Below are 18,745 nucleotides of genomic sequence, written 5' to 3'. Positions count from 1 at the left end.
GGCGTCATGCCATGGACAGCTGCAGTGGGGGTTCTGTTCATAATATAAACAGCAGTTGCTACTGCTTCAGCCCAAAAATAATCAGGCATGTTTTTCTCATTTAGGATCGCCCGTCCTACTTCTGCAATATGCCTGTTCTTCCTTTCTGCAACCCCATTCTGCTGAGGGGTAGACCTGCATGAGTACTTCCTTTGAATTCCCTGTTCTTTCAGATATTCACAAAATTCTTCTGAAAAGTACTCTCCCCCTCCATCAGATCTTAGCACTTTAATATGCACACCTTTCTCTTTTTCAACCATGGCCTTAAAAGCCTTGAAGTGGCTGAACACTTCACTTTTGTGCTTCATAAAATAAATCCACACCTTCCTAGTGTAGTCATCAATAAACGTCACATAATAATGGCATCCACCAATAGAAGTAGCTTTGGTTGTCCAAACATCTGAATGGATCACTTCCAAAGGTCTTTTGCTCACCTTAGCATTTTTGGGAAATGCATGTCTGGCCTGCTTACCCATTTGGCATGCTTCACATACCTTTTGCATTCCCTCAACTCTGAATTTAGGCAAACCTGCAACAATGTTTTTCGTTTGCATAGATTTCAGCCTTTGTATATTCACATGCCCAATGCGCTTGTGCCATATCTCAATATCTGCAATGACACCTCTCCCATGCACAAACATAGCAGCTTTCACCTCAGGCATATCAACATCCAAGGTGAACATTCTTCCATTTTTGTTGCCTTTCGCAACCAAGCGGCATTTATTTTTCAGGTCTTCAACGAAGCATCCATCAGGATTAAATCTAACCTGCAGACCTTGCTCAACCATCTGGCCAACTGAAACCAGGTTCTTAGTGATTTTTGGAACATGAAGTACATCTGCCAAGTACTTTGTTTTGCCATCCTGCATAGCCAATGGCACTTTACCAACCTGCGTAATTGGGTGCGCAGTATCATCACCTGTTTCAACATAACCTGGCTTATCCAAATTTTTGACATCATGAAACCACTCACCATGACTGGTCATGTGGTTAGAGGCACCTGAATCAACATACCAAACATCATTGCAAGCTGCAGCATCTCCTGACATGGAGTTAACCATATGCTGCATCACAAAAAGGTGCTCATTTCTGTCGTCACCATGCCCACTTGATGATGCATAGTTGCTTTGCTGCAACTTTCCACTTTTGATGTCATTCTGCTTTTTATAGCATGTATTCTCCTTGTGTCCAGGCTTTCCACAATAATAGCATTCTGTGCTGCTATTTACTTGCTGGTTCCTTTGCCATGAACCACGGCCTCTTTGGCTCCCCCTGCCTCTAGAACTACCACGTCCTCCTCCATAGGACTGGTTTTCCTGTTGTTGCTGTTGGTTCTGATTTCCTGCACGGCCTCCAGAACGGCCTCTTCCTCTACCCCTGCCTCTACTTGTATTCGAGTAGAAAGCAGTCTCTTGAGAAGTTGAGGTGGCTGAACCACCATTCCTTTGCTCTTCACTCAGCAAGAGAGCAATAAGTTCCTGAAAATCAGGAAATGTTTCACGGACTCCAATGGATGTCCGAAATTGTGCATAATCTTTCCCAAGACCATTCAAGGTCACGGACACTAAGTCCTCATCATCAACAGGTGCTCCAATGGAGGCAAGAGAATCTGCAAGGCCTTTCACCTTCAAGGAATACTCATTTATATTTAGATTTTTCCTTTGCACATTGTGCAACTCCTGCTTTAGCTGCATCTTTCGTGCTTTGGTATTTGTGCTATACAGCTTCACCAATGTATCCCATGCTTCCTTAGGCGTCTCTAGATCCTGTATATGCACAATCATAGAATCTGAAATGCTAACAGATAGCCAATACAAGCATTTTCTGGCTTTTTCATGCCATTCCTTAAAAGCCTTCAATTCAGCAGGAGTGGGAGCAGTACCCAAAACTGGTTCTGCAGTTTCACCACTGATGTAATCCCAAACTCCCTTTCCCATAAGGAAGTTTGTCATCCTGAACTTCCATGCTTGGAAGTTGTTCTTGTCAAGCTTCTCACTGACAATGGTAGATAGATTCTCAGACATTTTACAAATCACGAATTGCAACAGCAACCTGTAAACACAGCAAATGCCTCACAAGGGCAAATAGCAAAACTTCTGCGAAAAGCCTCACAGGGGCAGATCTGCAACACTGACGAAAGTGGTATTTCACCACACAGTCACTTCCTAGTGACGATTTTGCATCAACAGGCAACAGGCATGAATCTGCAACTCCCAATATCTCTGCACACAGGCATACGACGCAGTTTCTGTGGCACCTTTCCACCGACTGGCCGCGCGCAGTGGTCGCACAACAAAACCAGGGCCTTTTTCTAAGTGCCTGCGAAGAACTTTCGCCCTCAAAACGGGCCCCGAAACGGCCTCCAATCAAAAAAATAAAGTCACCAAGGGCTTTGCCCTGCCCCGCAGCATATACTGCGCTCTCGCCGCACCGCGAAGGGCCTCTCAATCTGAAGCAGTGCACTCCTGCACTTCTGGCTGTGCTACCTGCAAAGATTTGCTCCCAAACTCGAAGTAGGAAAGCAACACTGGTCCTCTTACCAGGACACCACAAACTTGGCTTTCTTTCTTGAGCTCCTTACCACGAACCAAGCTCTGATACCATGTAAAGAAAGAGGGAGAGAGATAGGAGACTCAAGTTCAGCTTTCTTCACAACACACAAAAGAGAGAGGACACAAGGTTGGAGGGTGAAGCCTTTCTTCACTTTTGCACACAACAACAATACAATAGAAGAGGGAAATACCCTATATGTCAAAACCTAGAATACGTGGTTCATATGTGAACCCAAACCAAAACATACGTGGTAGTCTAACTACACCACGAGTACAACTAACATAGACGGTGACATAAATGATAGTCATCCAGGAGATATGTCGGGGATAGAGCTTGATATCTCAACAGGTGGGAAGCAGTCCACCACAAATGAGCATGTAGTGCCATTACCTCGAGAAGGCCCACATCGGGTAATTCATTGGTGATACCACTGGCTGGTTCCCCGGAATGTAACCTGGACAAGTGGTCTGCAGGTTGATGTAATTTGCCAGCCCTCACCACAATGTCAAATTAAAATTCTTAAAAAAGAAGAATCCATCTACTTGACCGGCCACCAAGAGTAGGCTTATTCAATAAATACTCAAGAGCTTGATGATCAATGCATTAGGAAAAAAGGAAGCTCATTTTGGGGCCTTTTAAAAGAGAGAGAAAATAGGCTCTCAACCAATTAGGAGTGGGCCAACGTAATGTTGAAAATTCAACAAAAGAAGATGAAAATAAGAAAAAGAAATAGTACTATATGTTCGTAGAAGCATGTCACATTAATGAGGTGATTTGATTTGAATCTTTAAAAAATTTATTTTCTGTGCAAAATTTGATGATTCTAACACCGCAGACGCATCCGAAACGGCCTAAAACCCCAAGAACGGCACTGGAAACACTGGAATCGGACATCCGGAGGCCCAGAAACGGCCAAAAAAGGCCGAAAAGTGGGATTTGCAGCAAAATGCGATCTGGCACCTTTTGAAAAATTTTGGCCTTTTTTGGCCGTTTCCGGGCCTCCGGATGTCCGATTCCAACGTTTCCAGTGCCATTTCTGGGGTTTTGGACCGTTCCGGACGCGTCTGCAGTATCAGAATTACCAAATTCTACACAGAAAAGTGTTGCTCTTATATGAACATTGAATGTAAAGCATGTGAAAGAATATATTTATTCCTTTTCACACTGACATTTCTCACGCAAGTATCCATATTTTCTTGCTTTTGTAGAGAGAGAAAAGAGAAAATAGTGAATTTCTTACAGGGCCCCAAAATGAGCTCCCTTTTTTCCTAATGATGGTCACGAACTTGTTGCCCAAGAGGTAGTGACGATACTTGGTCATGGAATAAACCATGCTGAGACCCTCCCTTTCTGTGGTACTGTAATTGCATTCTGCTCCATTGAGTTGTCATTGGTGGCAAAGTAGATGGGAAAATCAATCTTGGTATCCTGGTTAGGTTGAGCCAGTATAGCACCTACTACCCACCCACTAGCGTCCATAGCATGGACATGAAAAATTACATCCCAATCAGGCTATCCCAATCAGGCTGCCTGAGGATTCAAATCATCAAAGACCAATTGATGTGGGGTGGCCCAAACAAAATATCGGTCTTGATGTAGGAGTTCTGTTAGTGCAACAGCAATGTCGGCATAGAAACATATGAACCTTTGATAATATCCTACATGCCCTAAGAAGGACTTCACCTCTTTGGGTGTACGAGAGATGATCACCTCTACCTTTGCAGGATTAGTAGTCATGCCCTCAGTAAAAACAATATGACCAAGGAGAACACCTCGGAGTGCAAGAAAAAAACATTTGTCAGGGTTCATACATAAGCACACTTCTCTGCACTTATCAAAGACCCATCTCAACTTATGTAGATGATCATTTTATATGGCTGGATCAACATGGGAGGCCAATTTACCATTAAAAACAGAGAAGCCATCTAGAAATACCTCAAGAAACTTGCCAATATTCTCCTAACAGAGTTTGGTTACAAGGCGTTGACATGTTGCTGGGGCATTACATAATCCAGAGGGCATCATTCCGGTAGACGTATGAGTGACAAAGGTAGTCTTGGGCTGATCCTATTCTTTCACTCAGACTTGGTTGTACCCACTATATCCATCCATGAATGAGACCCAAGTGGCTAACTTTGAATGCCGGGGTTGCTCCTCAGTCCCAATGTTGAGATACCGCCAGCTCCATGCTTCATCAACAGGGGCAATGCATTGGGATGTTGAGGTACTTGGCTCACCCATTCTAAGTCCTGTATGTGCTGAAGTATCTTCAAGGGGAAAGTCCCCCTCCATTTCTCTCAACCAAGTTGGGGGGTAAGTAACTGGTGGGTCCTCGAGCACCTATACGGGCTAAGATGTAGAGTTAGTAGATGTTGCAAATGTTGTATGCCTTCGAACTTTTGAGTCTTCACATGGACTTTTTTGAGTAACTCCAGAAGTCTTGCTTTTTCTCTAGAACTAAGAACCACCGCACTCACCCCGAGAGCTGAGGTGAAAGGAAGAGCAAAAGGGCCTCCCGATGGAGTAGTACTTAATGCGGGTACTAAGGAGACATACAGTGGGGTGTGGATGAGGAGACAACACCCCATGCAGGAGACCACATTGGTGTAGTTGCTACTAATGTAGCCACAGTGGAGATAGACGGTCTTGCATATGCTGCAGGCACTACCGTTGAGAAGTAGATGGTGAAGACATGGGGAATGTTGGGTTCAATAGGGATGCAGAGGTAGTTGGGAAGGAGAAGGAAGGGGTCGAAGCCATGTGGGATGTCTGAAGATAGTGGGAGGGAAGGAAGGAGTCTCACTTGCAGCTTTCTCACATACACAATGGGAGAATACACACAAAGGTGGAGGCTGAAAAAAGTTTTCCTCTTCTTAGATGTGAAAGCCAAAAGAACTCTAGTACAAAGAAATAGAAGAATCCTATATGTGGGTCTCAAACCAAACTTACCTAACTAAGGTGGCATACTAACTGAGCCATGAACTAGAGTACATAAGGATAGCTGTCATCCAGCTATTATTCATGGGCGGTGTACCAACCGCATCTGCAGCTAAACAAGTCGGTGATATAAATGGACAATGGTCACCCTGGCATATCACGAGTGGAGCTCAATATCTCAACACTCCCCCTCGAGCTCAACCCCAATTCGTGCACACCAAGTAGGTCTTTGAAGTTACACAGTTTCTCTGTGCCCAATGCCTTTGTGAATATGTCAGCTACCTAATCCTCTGTGCTGACATAAACTAGATCAATAAGACCTAGTAAAATCTTCTCCCACACATAGTGATAATGCACCTCAATGTGCTTTGTTCTAGCATGATAGACTGGGTTATTTGCCAAGTGTATACTACTCATGTTGTCATAATAAATGACAATTGGCCCATCTGTAGAGTGATGCATATCATAAAGTAGCTTATGCAACCAAGCTACCTCACATGCAGCCATTGTTATACTAGCCTCTGTGCTCGACAAGGCAACTGTATGCTATTTCTTGCTACTCCAAGTGACTGTAGCACTCCCAACAGAGAACACATATCCACTGGTAGATCGTCTATCAGAAATACTAGCAGCCCAATCAGCATCAGTGTATCCATGCAACTGTATTTGAACCCCAGTTTCATAAAATAGTCCATATTTTAATGTGTACTTCACATACCTGAGTATGCGTCCAGCCACATCCAAATGCGGTTTCCCTGGAAACGGCATAAACTAACTTACCAATCCAACAGCACAACTCAAATCAGGCGTGGTAATAGTCATATAAATCAAACTTCCTACTATGCACTTGTACATAGTAGGGTCTTCCAGAAGCTCACCTGCATCTATGCTCAGCTTCACATTCTGATCTAAAGGAACTGGAATAGGCTTACAACCTATCATCCCATATTTGGATAGCATGTCCAATCCATACTGCCTCTGCAAGAGCCGTATCCCACTTGGTGATCTAATCACCTCAATCCCCAAGAAATAACGCAGCTCTCCCAAATCCTTCATCTCAAACTTTTGCTTCAATAGCATTTTCACATGAAGGATATCTTCATCACTATCACCTGTGATGATCAAATCATCAACATAAATGACAAGCAGCATAATACCTTTCTCTGTTTTTCTCACATAAAGTGAGAAATCTGCCTTGGAAATCGGAAAGCCAATAGTGACAAGATACTGTCCTATCTTGTCAAACCATGCTCTAGGTACTTGCTTCAAGCCATACAAGGCTTTCTTCAACCTGCAAACAAACTCAGGATGAATAGCATGAACATAACCAGGTGGCTGCTCCATATAGACCTCTTCTTGCAAATCACCATGCAAGAAGGCATTATTTACATCCATCTGATGTAAAGACCATCCCTTTGATGTAGCCATAGCAATGACTACTCTTACAATTGCCATCCTTGCAACCGGACTGAATGTTTCTTCATAATCAATGCTATATGTCTGTTCATACCCCTTGACAACTAATCTTGCCTTGTATTTGTTCACAGAACCATCTGCATTGTGCTTCACCTTATAAACCCACTTACAGCCAATTGCATTCTTGTCTTTAGGCAAAGGCACCAATTCCCATGTAGCATTTTCTTCCAAGGCATCCATTTCTTCATCCATGGCTTTCTCCCATTTTTCTTTTCCCATGGCTTGCTCAAAAGAATTGGATTCCGGTTCCTGTATCACTGGTTCTGGTTCCTGTATCACTTTGACCATATAGGCATATGGAATGGCTGTAAATCCATCATATTTTAGCCTATCCATAGGATACCTAGCTCTAGTAGACCTATGCAAAATAGGCTCACTTTGAGGTGCTCTCAAAACATACCTAGTCTTCCTTTAGGTGTAACAACAGAAGGAATACCCAACTCATCATCAATGCTCTATTCTGAGCCACTTGATTCACCATTCACATAAGAGTGACCTGTATTCACATCAAACATGGGCTGATCTACCTTCTCTTTTCCTTTTCATGATACTTGCATACCACTATCTGCATTGCTTTGAGGAGATTCTCCTGATCTCAATCTGCCTGCCATGGCGAAGTATGTGAACCATTGCTACAGGACACTATAGGTCCACTAATATTTTGTGACTGCTGTTGTGAATTCTGTGCAGCATTACCATTTTGTGCATCTACATCATCAATCACATTTACTGGTTTATACCAGCTACTCATCTCATCAAAAACAACATCTCTGCTCACTGTAAACTTATGAGTAGAAGGGTTATAGCATCTATATCCTTTCTGCTATCCTTTCTGCTGCAGAGAATAACCAATAAAGATGCACTTTTCAGTTTTTGGATCCAACTTGGACTTGAACTCATCTGGCACATGAACATAGGCAATGCAACCAAAAATTTTCAAATGAGAAATATTTGGTTTCCTACCAGTATACATCTCCTCTGGCATCATGCCATGTATTGCTGCAGTGGGAGTCCTGTTCATTCTGTAAACTGATGTAGCAACTGCTTCAGCCCAATAATAATCTGGTAGGTCTTTTTCATTTAGCATGGCCTGAGATACCTCTCCAATATGCTTGTTTTTCCTTTCTGCAAGTCCATTTTGCTATGGGGTATGACTGCATGAATATTGTTGCTTTATGCCATGCTCCTATAGGAACCTTGCAAACTCATTTGAGAGGTACTCTCCCCCTCCATCCCCCCTCCATCTGACCTTAGGCATTTTATTTGCAGGCCTGTTTCTTTTTTAACCATAGCTTTGAAATCTTTGAAATGCCCAAACACTTCGTAAACTTTTCTACTCTAGTCATCAAAAAAAGTGACAAAATAATGACAGCCTCCAATAGATGCAGCTTTCGTAGTCCACACATCAAAGTGGATTAATTCCAATGGCTTCTTACTCTCTTGAACATGTCTAAGAAATGGTTTCCTTGCCTGTTTTCCAAATGGACAGGCTTCACATACCTTATGCATCTCTGCAAACTTGAATCTAGGAAATCCTACAACAACATTTTGAGTCTGCATTGATTTAAGTCGCTGTACATTAACATGACCAATGCGTTTATGCCAGATATCAATATCTGCAACTACACCGGTCCCATGTGAAAACATTGCTGCACTGAATTCAAGCATGTCCGCATCCAACGTAAACATCCTGCCCTTCTTCTTTCCTTTTGCTATCAAGCGACTGTTATTTTTCATATCCTCAACAAAGCATCCATGAGGATTAAATCTGACCTGCAAGCCCTGCTCAACTATCTGATCAATAGAAACCAGGTTCTTAGTGACACTTGGGACATGAAATACATCAGACAGGTATTTTCTTTTCCCATCCTGCATAGGCAAAGGAATTTTACCAATCTGCACAATAGGATGTGCAATATCATCACCAGTCTCCACAAATCATGGTATTTCCATTTTCCTTGCATGCTGCATCTATTCTGCATGACCTGTCATGTGGTTCGATACACCTGAGTCAACATACAAAACATCATTGCTTTCCTCTGCACTTGTCATAGAATTGGTCATGTGCTGCACCATAAACAGATGCTCATTTCTGTCATCACCCTGTCTACTAGAGGATGCATAATTCCCTTGCTGCAATTTTCCATTCATGATGTCATTCTGCTTTTTATAGCAGTCTTTAGCCATATGACCCATTTTACCACAGTAGTAGCATTCAACATTGTTGTTTGCATTTTTGCCTCTCTGCCATCCGCCACGACCTCTTTGGCTCCCCTTGCCTCTAGAGTTACCACGTCCTCCTCCATAGGATGGGTTTTCTTGAGTTTGCTACATATTTTGATTTCTACCATGGCCTCTAGATCGGCTTGCTCTACCTCTGCCTCTACCTCTTCTAGCATTTGAGTAGAAGACAGTTTCTTTTGAAGTTCCTCCTGAAGAAGATGCACCACCATTTCTCTACTCTTCAGAAATTAGAAGAGCAAACAACTCCTCAAAATCAGGAAATGTTTGACAGACGGCAATGGATGTCTGAAACTATGCATAATCCTTTCCTAGACCATTCAAGGTCATAGAAACTAAATCATCATCTTCCACTGGCAACCCAATGGAAGCAAGTGCATCTGCAATTTTCTTCACCTTCATGTGGTAGTCATTGATGCTCATATTTTCTCTTTGCACATTGTGCAACTCCTGCTTGAGCTGCATTTTCCTGGCTTGCGTATTTGTGCTATACATTTTTGCCAAAGTATCCCATGCCTCCTTTGGTGTAATTGCATCTTGAATATGCACAATCATAGAATCTCAAATACTGATAGACAGCCAGTACATAACTTTTTTGGCTCTCTCATGCCATCCTTTAAATGCCTGCATTTCCTATTGATTGGGAACATTAGGAAGAACTGGTTCTTCTTCATTTCCTGTAATGAACTCCCAATAGCCTTTTCCCATAAGGAAATTCATCATTCTAAACTTCCATGCTTGGAAGTTGTTCTTGTCAAGCTTTTCAGTAACAATCTATGAAAGAGAATCAGACGCCATTACAGAACACTGTAAAATATTATGTCACTGCAAAAAACACAGCTTCTACCTCACAAGGGCAAATCTACAAAACTGACGAAAGTAGTATTTGACCATACAACCACTTCCTAGTGACGATTTTGCATGAACAGGCAATAAGGATGATTCTGTAACTCCTAATATCTCTGCGCATAGGCATACGATGCAATTTCTGTGGCAACTTTTCACCGACCTACAAAGCAGTGGTTGCACAACAAAAACAGGGCCCCAAAATGGCCTCGAATCAGAAAAATAAAGTCACTGAGGGCTTTGCCTTCCCCGCATCATATATTGCCCTCTCACCACACTGCGAAGGGCATCTCAATCTGAGACAATGCACTCTTGCACTTTTTGGCTATGCTACCTGCAGAGATTTGCTCCCAAACTCGAAAAAGGAAAGCAACACTGGTCCTCTTACGAGGACACCACAAACTTGGTTTGATTTCTTAAGCTCCATACCATGAACCAGGCTCTAATACCATGTGAAGATAGTGGGAGAGAAGGAAGGAGTCTCACTTGCGGCTTTCTCACATACACAATGGGGGAATACACACAAAGGTGGAGGCTGAAAATAGTTTTCCTCTTCTTAGTTGTGAAAGCCAAAAGAACTCTAGTACAAAGAAATAGAAGAACCCTATACGTGGGTCTCAAACCAAACTCAGCTAATTAAGGTGGCATACTAACTGAGCCACAAACTAGAGTACATAAGGATAGCTGTCATCCAGCTATTATTCATGGGCGGTGTACCAACCGCATCTGTAGCTAACAAGTCAGTGACATAAATGCACAATGGTCACCCTGGCATATCACAAGTGGAGCTCGATATCTCAACAGGATGGACAAGTAGGAGGAGGGAAGGGTAAAGATAATGGCAATGGTAGGGACATCGGAGAAAAATGTAAACCCACAGGTGTCACAGATGTAGAAACTAGACTCAAAGGACTAGGGTTATGCATAGCAGACGAAATGGTAGCTTGACCATTGGACTGGATACTACTCCTGTTGAAGTGGCTGTAGTGGCAACATCATTGCAACAGGAGCTAAGGGGTTAGCTTGACCTTGATGCGCATCTAAGGAGCCCTCATCCTTAGTACTTCTTCTTTCACCCATTCCCCGCTTTGTACTTCTTCTTCTTTAGAGTCGAGATCTACTGACCACCACTGATTTTGTTGGTCCAAATCGATGAGAGTCTTGAGGAATTTACTTGCTCTGGCTACAGCTCCAATAGGTTCACTTTGTGCTCTTCCTAAGGACTTTGTGAACTTTTGTCTCACATAATGCTTTTTGTATCCAGTTTGGTCGGCTATAAGTCTCCTCTCCACTCTACTTAAGTACCTCCTAGTTCTCTCACTTGCTCCTTAAAGGGTATCATAACTACTTGGCATAAGAATTCTCTCCTCTAGGACCCTAGAACTCCACCTCCCTCTTGCTACTCAACACCAGCAGTGTCCCACTGTGATCGTCATAAATTGTCTGAGGGGAGGGGTTCCTATCCTTTTGGAGGTGTTACCAGAGGCCAAAGGCCGGTGGCATGAGACGCATGAGTGTTGCAATGCTCTAAAGCAATGGATCATGCAGAATGCACCATGCAATGGTGTGCGAGTGTCATATGTTGTATTGCAGTGAACAATGACGTACGAGTGCGTACGAGTGCACTATGCTAAATTACAATCACATGAGAACTCCACAACATAAGCAGAAGAAGAAAACCTCATCATACACTAGTGAAGAATCCCCATATCGGAAAGAGAGGAAAAATGAGAAAGTGACCAGGATGGCCAAAGTACATATCACTAGACCAGCATCTATAGGTCACAAGTCGCAAGTCACAAGAACACATAGGTCTATCCCCATAGTAGATAGAGGTGTACACACAAGTCTCTCCACACTCTCTCCTTGGCAAGCTCATAGCTCTAGCCTCTATCTCTCCTCACACTCTCCTTTCTCCCACTCCAATGCCAAATGCCGAATGCTCAATGCTGAATGTCCCCTCCCCTCTCCACCTTTGCCTTCATCCTCATCCCCGCCTTGGAGGGTCCCTTCTTCACCGAGAATCCCCCGGGCCTTTCTTCCCGTTGTCATCCTCTTATCTCCTTAGCTATTGAAGATAGTCGTTGTGCCGTTGGCTCTCTTGATGGCTATGATGACTTCTTGACTCCTTGACTCACCAACCTCTTCTAGTTAGGATGGTGTAAATTCTCCATGTGCAAGTGAGCTGGATCACTGCACCGCTCAACCACTGAACCACTGTGTAACTGTAAATACTCCCGACTGCTCCATGTGCTAAGCTCACTCTCCATGTGCACAGCTCTCGATGAGATCACCTTGGGCATGGAACTCCTGGTTGACCTATGGTTGACATGTGTCAACTTGTGGTTAACATGTGTCGACACATGGTTGCCTCGGATAGTACTCCTGGATGAACTCGTGTGGTCAACTCCTCATGTCATGTGGCTGACCTATGTTGACACATGGTCAACATGTGGTCAATGCCTATGACATGTGGTCAACACCTATCCTCATGTGGTCAGGGGTGTTTCTATTGTAACACCAACACTTGGCTTTAAATATGCACAACACCTAAGCAATGATTTGCACTCAATGTGTAGCCAAAAAACGGTCCCAAATGCACTGATACATATGCAATAGAATGACACATGCGCAATGCTATCTACAAGAACCAATTGGAAGATGCTAAAAATGAGCTGAAGCAAGGATCTCAAGCTGGAGCATGAGCAAAAGTCAAACCACCAAGTCGAATCCAGAGCTGGAGATGCAAGTGGCAATCTAGAAAGCCAACAGGCAAGTGGGCAAGTCAAATGGAGAGGTGGAGAGGTGATTTGTACAAAAATCAGTAAAAATCAGCAAAACGTAAATGATATTACTGGTATCTTCTGATCTGTTGCTCAGAATGAAATTTTGATAGCCCAAACTACTTTTAAAGGGGGGTAAACCAAAGTACAACTGGTCAAAACTCTCGATGCAACTACACAACTTTCAGTATCCGAAACTGTGTGCATGACACAAAACAAAGTCGCCCACATGAGGAATGCTTCCTAGTGAAAAATCTCGTAGCAAAACTAAAGCTCAAGATCACACAAAGATCGTGGGAACTCAGGACAGCCAAAAGAGAAGTTGACTAGCAAGAACTAACTTCTTCTCCATGACAGAAGTGCAACAAGAGCACACAGGAGAGCGGGGAAGTAAGTGATAGGGCTAGAAGGACTTGCTCTAATACCACATGTAGGAACAAGAATGGAGAAGAGTTTTGAACACAAGATAACAATAAGTGAACACAAGTGAACTCCAACTAAAATGTTCAAATGAAGTTACAATACAAGTACTTGGTAGATATAGTACCCTAGTATTGGTCAACCATATAGTTGACTTATGGCCTACAACACCATATCATTGTAGATATCTCTACATCCTCTTCAGGTCATTGCTTTTTTGGGAGCATGGGGGGATGCCTTGGTATTTGATGTACAATTAGAAGGTAGGCTGTCTATTTCTTCAGAGGATATTTCTTTTGGGAATGCCTTTTTAGCCTTTCAAGATCATAGTCTATGTGGAGCAGGTCTGCTAGGCATATAGATCGAGCCCACAATTTTCCATCTTGGATTTGTGGAGATTGTGGCTCTATGGAGGAGTCCCCTTAAAGTATCTTCAATGGGACCCCAGAGAGTGGGAATGGATTGTTGTTGTAGGGAACCAAGAGAAGAGTCTCCCCTTCTTTGGTTACACGATCAGTAATGCTTAGAGGAGGTTCTAGATTATTTCTAGAGGTTGGAGATCTTCTAGAGCTCCTCATTGGGAGAGTTATCGGGTTTCTACAGATTTGCAAAAAGTCTTTTGGAGGAGGCTCTAGAAATCCTAAAGAACTAGAAAGATCACTTTATTTTTTTGGTTTTCTATTCATGGAGGGATTGCAATGAATAGGTGGAGGCCCAGGTTTTGGGGCAAACTCCACTTGTCCTAGGTGCTCGTCTGTGGAGGAATTGGTCCATCATGGCTTATGGGTCTGCATGCATGTGAGAGTCATATGGATAGGGGCGACCAGGATCCTCACTACTTTTGTCCCCTCTCATTTCTTCATGACTTGGGGATCATTGGCTTTGGCTCTTTGGCTTTGGATCTCTTTGTTAGGACCTTAGAATTTCTATGAGTTGCGGGATGCTTCCTAGTCCATCTCCATCTGACGACACCTATTTGAGCCTTCTTCTCTAGAGGATGTGCCTATCTCCCACTATAGACTAGCACATGCTAATGTGGATTTTGCTTGGGAGATACTGGCTAGTATTACGGCTTGGCAGATTTGGAGGGCCAGATGCACAAAGGTATTATATGGATCTTAGGTCCACCCTTCCCACACTTTGGCTAGTATTTGGACAGACACCATTCATACTTTGATGGCCAATTGGGACATCCTCTCGAGAAGCCATTGGGAGAGTTATCGGGTTTCTGTGGATTCGCAGAAAGCCTTTTGGAGGAGGCTCTAGAAATCCTGAAGAAATAGAAAGATCACTTTATTTTTTTGGTTTTCTATTCATGGAGGGATTGTAATGAATAGGTGGAGGCCCAGGTTTTTGGGGCAAACTCCACTTGTCCTAGGTACTCATCTATGGAGGAATTGGTCCATCATGGCTTATGGGGCTGCATGCATGTGAGTCATATGGATACTAGGGGCGACCAGGATCCTCACTACTTTTGTTCCCTCTCATTTTTGCATGACTTGGGGATCATTGGCTTTGGCTCTCTTCGTTAGGACCTCAGAATTTCTATGAGTTGCAGGATGCTTCCTGGTCCATCTCCATCTGACGACACCTATTTGAGCCTTCTTCTCTAGAGGATGTGCCTATCTCCCACTATAGACTAGCACATGCTAATGTGGATTCTGCTTGGGAGATACAGGCTAGTATTACGGCTTGGTAGATTTGGGGGGCCAGATGCACAAAGGTCTTATATGGATCTCAGGTCCACCCTTCCCACACTTTGGCCAGTATTTGGATAGACACCATTCATACTTTGATGGCCAGTTGCGAGATCCTCTCGAGAAGCCTTTGCTAGGAGGGTTATATTCCTTATGGAATGGTGGGGCTCCCCCTTTTTCTCAAAGACTGCAATAGGGTTGAGGTGGCACTTTTAGCCTCAACCTTGAATTCTTTCCAACTCTTTTTGAGTTTTTGTTTACTCTTATAGATTACTTATTTTCCTCATGCCCAACATGATGTATTTCCGTGTAGAGCTTGCTCACGTAGGTTTCTTTCATACTTGAAGTCTTTTTCATGGGAAAAACAAAAAATATATATATGTATATATAGCTCTATTACTAAGGATTTGTCTATGTTCTAACATACTATTTTATGATGTGCAGCATGGACATCAGAAGGGAACATTATCTCAGATGATGAACTAGAACCAGGAGCAACTAATGAAGAGATAGTGGAGCTACATAAATCCTATAAGGAAAAGCTTTCCTTATTTCATCAAGCCTGTCAAGTCAAAGGGGTACAATCTTATATTGATATAAATTGATTGTACACACTATTTTTAAATTTTATTTAAATTTCTCTCAATGTTACCTTCTTCAATGTATCTATTCACATTGATATAAGATTTAGTGGTTCCTTTACCCATATATGTGTGATACATTTGATTTCTTTAAATAATGATTGCATATATTGTTTTGATAGCCTTACAAAAACCCATTATTTTTGGATTTGACTTTTTATATACTCTAGAAACTTTAGTGTGTGTTTTCCTTAGCAAATACATGTAGGAGTGATTTTGAAGGCGATTGACTAGAATTAGTATAGTTTTGAGGATTTGATCTAACTTAGTGTGATACTGCATGTGATGGAGATTGCAGTTTGACTTGTGGTTCAACGTGGTCATAAGGTTGATTAGATATACATTATGTTTTGGCTTTAAAAAAGGGGAGTAATACAACTGGTGTTTTTAACATGTATATCTAAACATGTCGTAGGTGACATTGAAGATTAAAATCAAGGTGGGACCCTGTCCATCCAAAAGACTTGCTGCATCTGAAGCATCCTCTCTACAAGCTGCATGGGTTGTTATTGATAGGTATTTCTCAATCTTAATTCTTATACTTGCTGTTGCTAATTAATTACATAAGTCAACCTGTAATGTCTATGCATAGTTAAATGTATACATTTTTATACATGGATTTTGGTGGATCAAAAGGTACACATTAGCTCAATCAAAGTTGCCATTAGTGAATTTACAAAGATGAGGAATAGTTGTAGGGAAGAACTATCAATGAACTTAGAAAAAGTTACTCCATGATTATATACAACAAAGACAGTGTCAGTAAGCAAGCAGAAGATGGATTGTCATTTCATAGAATACAAAAGGGAATACTAGTACATCCTGGCAAATAGAAGACTATACAAAAAAGCCAAAAGTATACAATTACTGTGAAAAGAGACCATTTAGGAACTCATTGATGGAAGGCTCAGAAAACAAATAAATCCTCCAAGCGCTAACCATAATTGCCATTATGTAAAATATCTGTCCAAATATTGGCCATTGTATGTGCAGGATGGACCTCAGTACCATATAAGGCCTCTTTGCATTTGGATTTCTAAGTATGCCATCACTACAAGGCATAGGCCATTTTCCGACGGAAATACCGACGCTTTTTACATTAAAATTTTTTTTTTTTCACGAGCGCAAAGGTCGCTATAAAAGTCGTTAAAATCGTCGGAAAAGGAGCGTCGCTATAAACCGTCGCTATATAGCGACGCTGTTAATCGTCGCTATATAGCAACGTTTACATTGTCGCTATATAGCGACGATAAAAACGTCACTATATAGCGACTCTGTTAATCGTCGCTATATAGCGACACTGGTAAACGTCACTATATAGCGACGATTAACAGAAGGTAAAAAAAATGGTTAGTGGGGCTAAACAGGGCTTCATTTTGGCCCTGTTTAGCCCCACTAACCCTTTTTTTTTTTTTGTAATTACAAAAGAAAGTTTTTTATAACAAAATTTCCCTTGCTTGCAGGGTGATACAAAATTGTTCTTGTGAACGATGAGGAAGAAATGCATATACATATACAACTGTGTTTGAAACAAAATTACCCTGTGAAAGGGCGATACTAAATGGCTCTAACGAGCGGATATGAAAAATGCTACTACCACTACTAATCTGAATCCGAATCCGAATCGTCTTGTTGGGCTGTTCGACCCTGGTCCTCGGCACCTGCATCTTCTCCCTCGTCCCCGACACCTGCGTCTTCTCCTTCGTCATCGGCACCTGCGTCCGATCCTTGCCCCTGTTGATCGCTCGTCTCTGATGATGGGACGCTTGAGATTTGACCCTGAGAGTGAACCATATAAATCAAAAATTAGATTGGAACTTAAATTAAAAAGTGAGATTACAAGCAGGAGTAAACTTATACCGTGCGAGCAGCCACCTCAGCCCAATCGACTGTCGCTCCCATTGCCTCTTGCTCAATGAACCACGGCTTGGTTCCTATCCGAAATGCGCGCCGCGTCTCTACATCCGTAGGAAGACGACCCATCGTAGCTTGCTGTGGATCCAATTTACGAGAGTTAGAGTTAGCTAAAGTGCATGTAATATGTAAGTAAAACAAATAGAACAATACATTAAATGGAAAGAAGTAAACTTACCACGGTTGCCTCGAACGCATACCGTCCACCTGCACCAAAGTGCGAAGTACCTACGACATCCAGCCGTCTCTTCGCAGCCCTCCTCTGACCCTCGAACATTTCAAGATGGTCCCTATGTTGCTTCTTGAAGTACTTCCAATCAGCTTTGTCTGCCCAGCTGGGTTTAGACAACCCCTTTGTAATGGAAGTACGCATGGTTGATCTGCGATGCTTTAGGACCAAACCCATGCGCTCGAGCATATAACTGTTATTAAACTCCACATTTGGCGGATTAGGAAATCTTTGTTTTAACTCATCTATCACCGCCTGATTCTTTTGGCCATCTTGATACCGCCAATCGATATTTATGCCGCTCTTGAAGTGATGACTCATCAACCGCCTCATGGCGACCATCACTGCTTTGCCCTTTTTGTCTTCTATTATCTCTCCGACAGATGTGATTTGATAGGAGAGATCCCCTGATGAGTAAGGGGGACTGACGGTAGCAGAGTCTGAAGGAGTGGAAGCTGCGCGACCACTTCCGGATCGAGGAGTAGCTGTGGGAGTAGGAGAGGGAAAGGGACCTGACTGATACTGTGTCTCCGGACCAAGTGGAGACCTAAAGGAGCGTGAGTGTGCTGACTCGTCTACATCTCCTCAGTCAGCACAACATGAGCCGCCCATCCTACTCTTCCTTTCCTTGCAGGAGGCATGCGCAGGTGATGATCCCGCGGTCGAAGGGGCGCGAGGGGATGGCTGGGCTGTACGTCCACCCGTCGGTGTAGGGGAAGGAATTGCGGAGGTCCTCTGAGAGAGCAGAGAGAAGAATCTCGCTGCCTCCTCATCGCTCATCTGCGCTACAAACTCGTCGGGAGTCCCAACAAAGCCATGCGCGGCTAGCAAAGGAGTCCCCTGAGGGGTAGTCGCAGTGCTACGTGGAAGAGGGGTCGGACCAGGGGTAGTCACAGTGCTAGGACCGAGAGGAGTCGGACCAGGGGTAGTCCTCGGGGTAGTCGCCTGAGAGGAATCAAAGTCCTCTGG

At 43.0% G+C, this 18,745-nt stretch overlaps 1 protein-coding gene across 1 annotated transcript in view; it reads left to right on the top strand.

Annotated features, from left to right (window-relative positions):
- The window catches only part of LOC147885478 (inactive protein kinase SELMODRAFT_444075-like), a 119,743-nt gene that overhangs the window by 19,530 nt on the left and 81,468 nt on the right, over window positions 1-18,745 (top strand). The window contains exons 3-5 of the mRNA XM_087397047.1: window positions 15,262-15,320; window positions 15,437-15,570; window positions 16,049-16,149. Of these exons, the coding sequence (XP_087253173.1) occupies window positions 15,262-15,320; window positions 15,437-15,570; window positions 16,049-16,149 (294 nt within the window). The remainder of the gene's footprint in view (window positions 1-15,261; window positions 15,321-15,436; window positions 15,571-16,048; window positions 16,150-18,745) is intronic.

The sequence above is a fragment of the Dipteris shenzhenensis genome, chromosome 25 (assembly GCF_047967505.1).
Source record: "Dipteris shenzhenensis isolate YYH24624 ecotype China chromosome 25, Dip_SZ_1.0, whole genome shotgun sequence".
In the NCBI taxonomy this organism is placed as follows: domain Eukaryota; kingdom Viridiplantae; phylum Streptophyta; class Polypodiopsida; order Gleicheniales; family Dipteridaceae; genus Dipteris; species Dipteris shenzhenensis.
The sequence above is the reverse complement of the archived record's forward strand: the minus strand, read 5'-3'. Positions and strand labels throughout refer to the sequence as shown.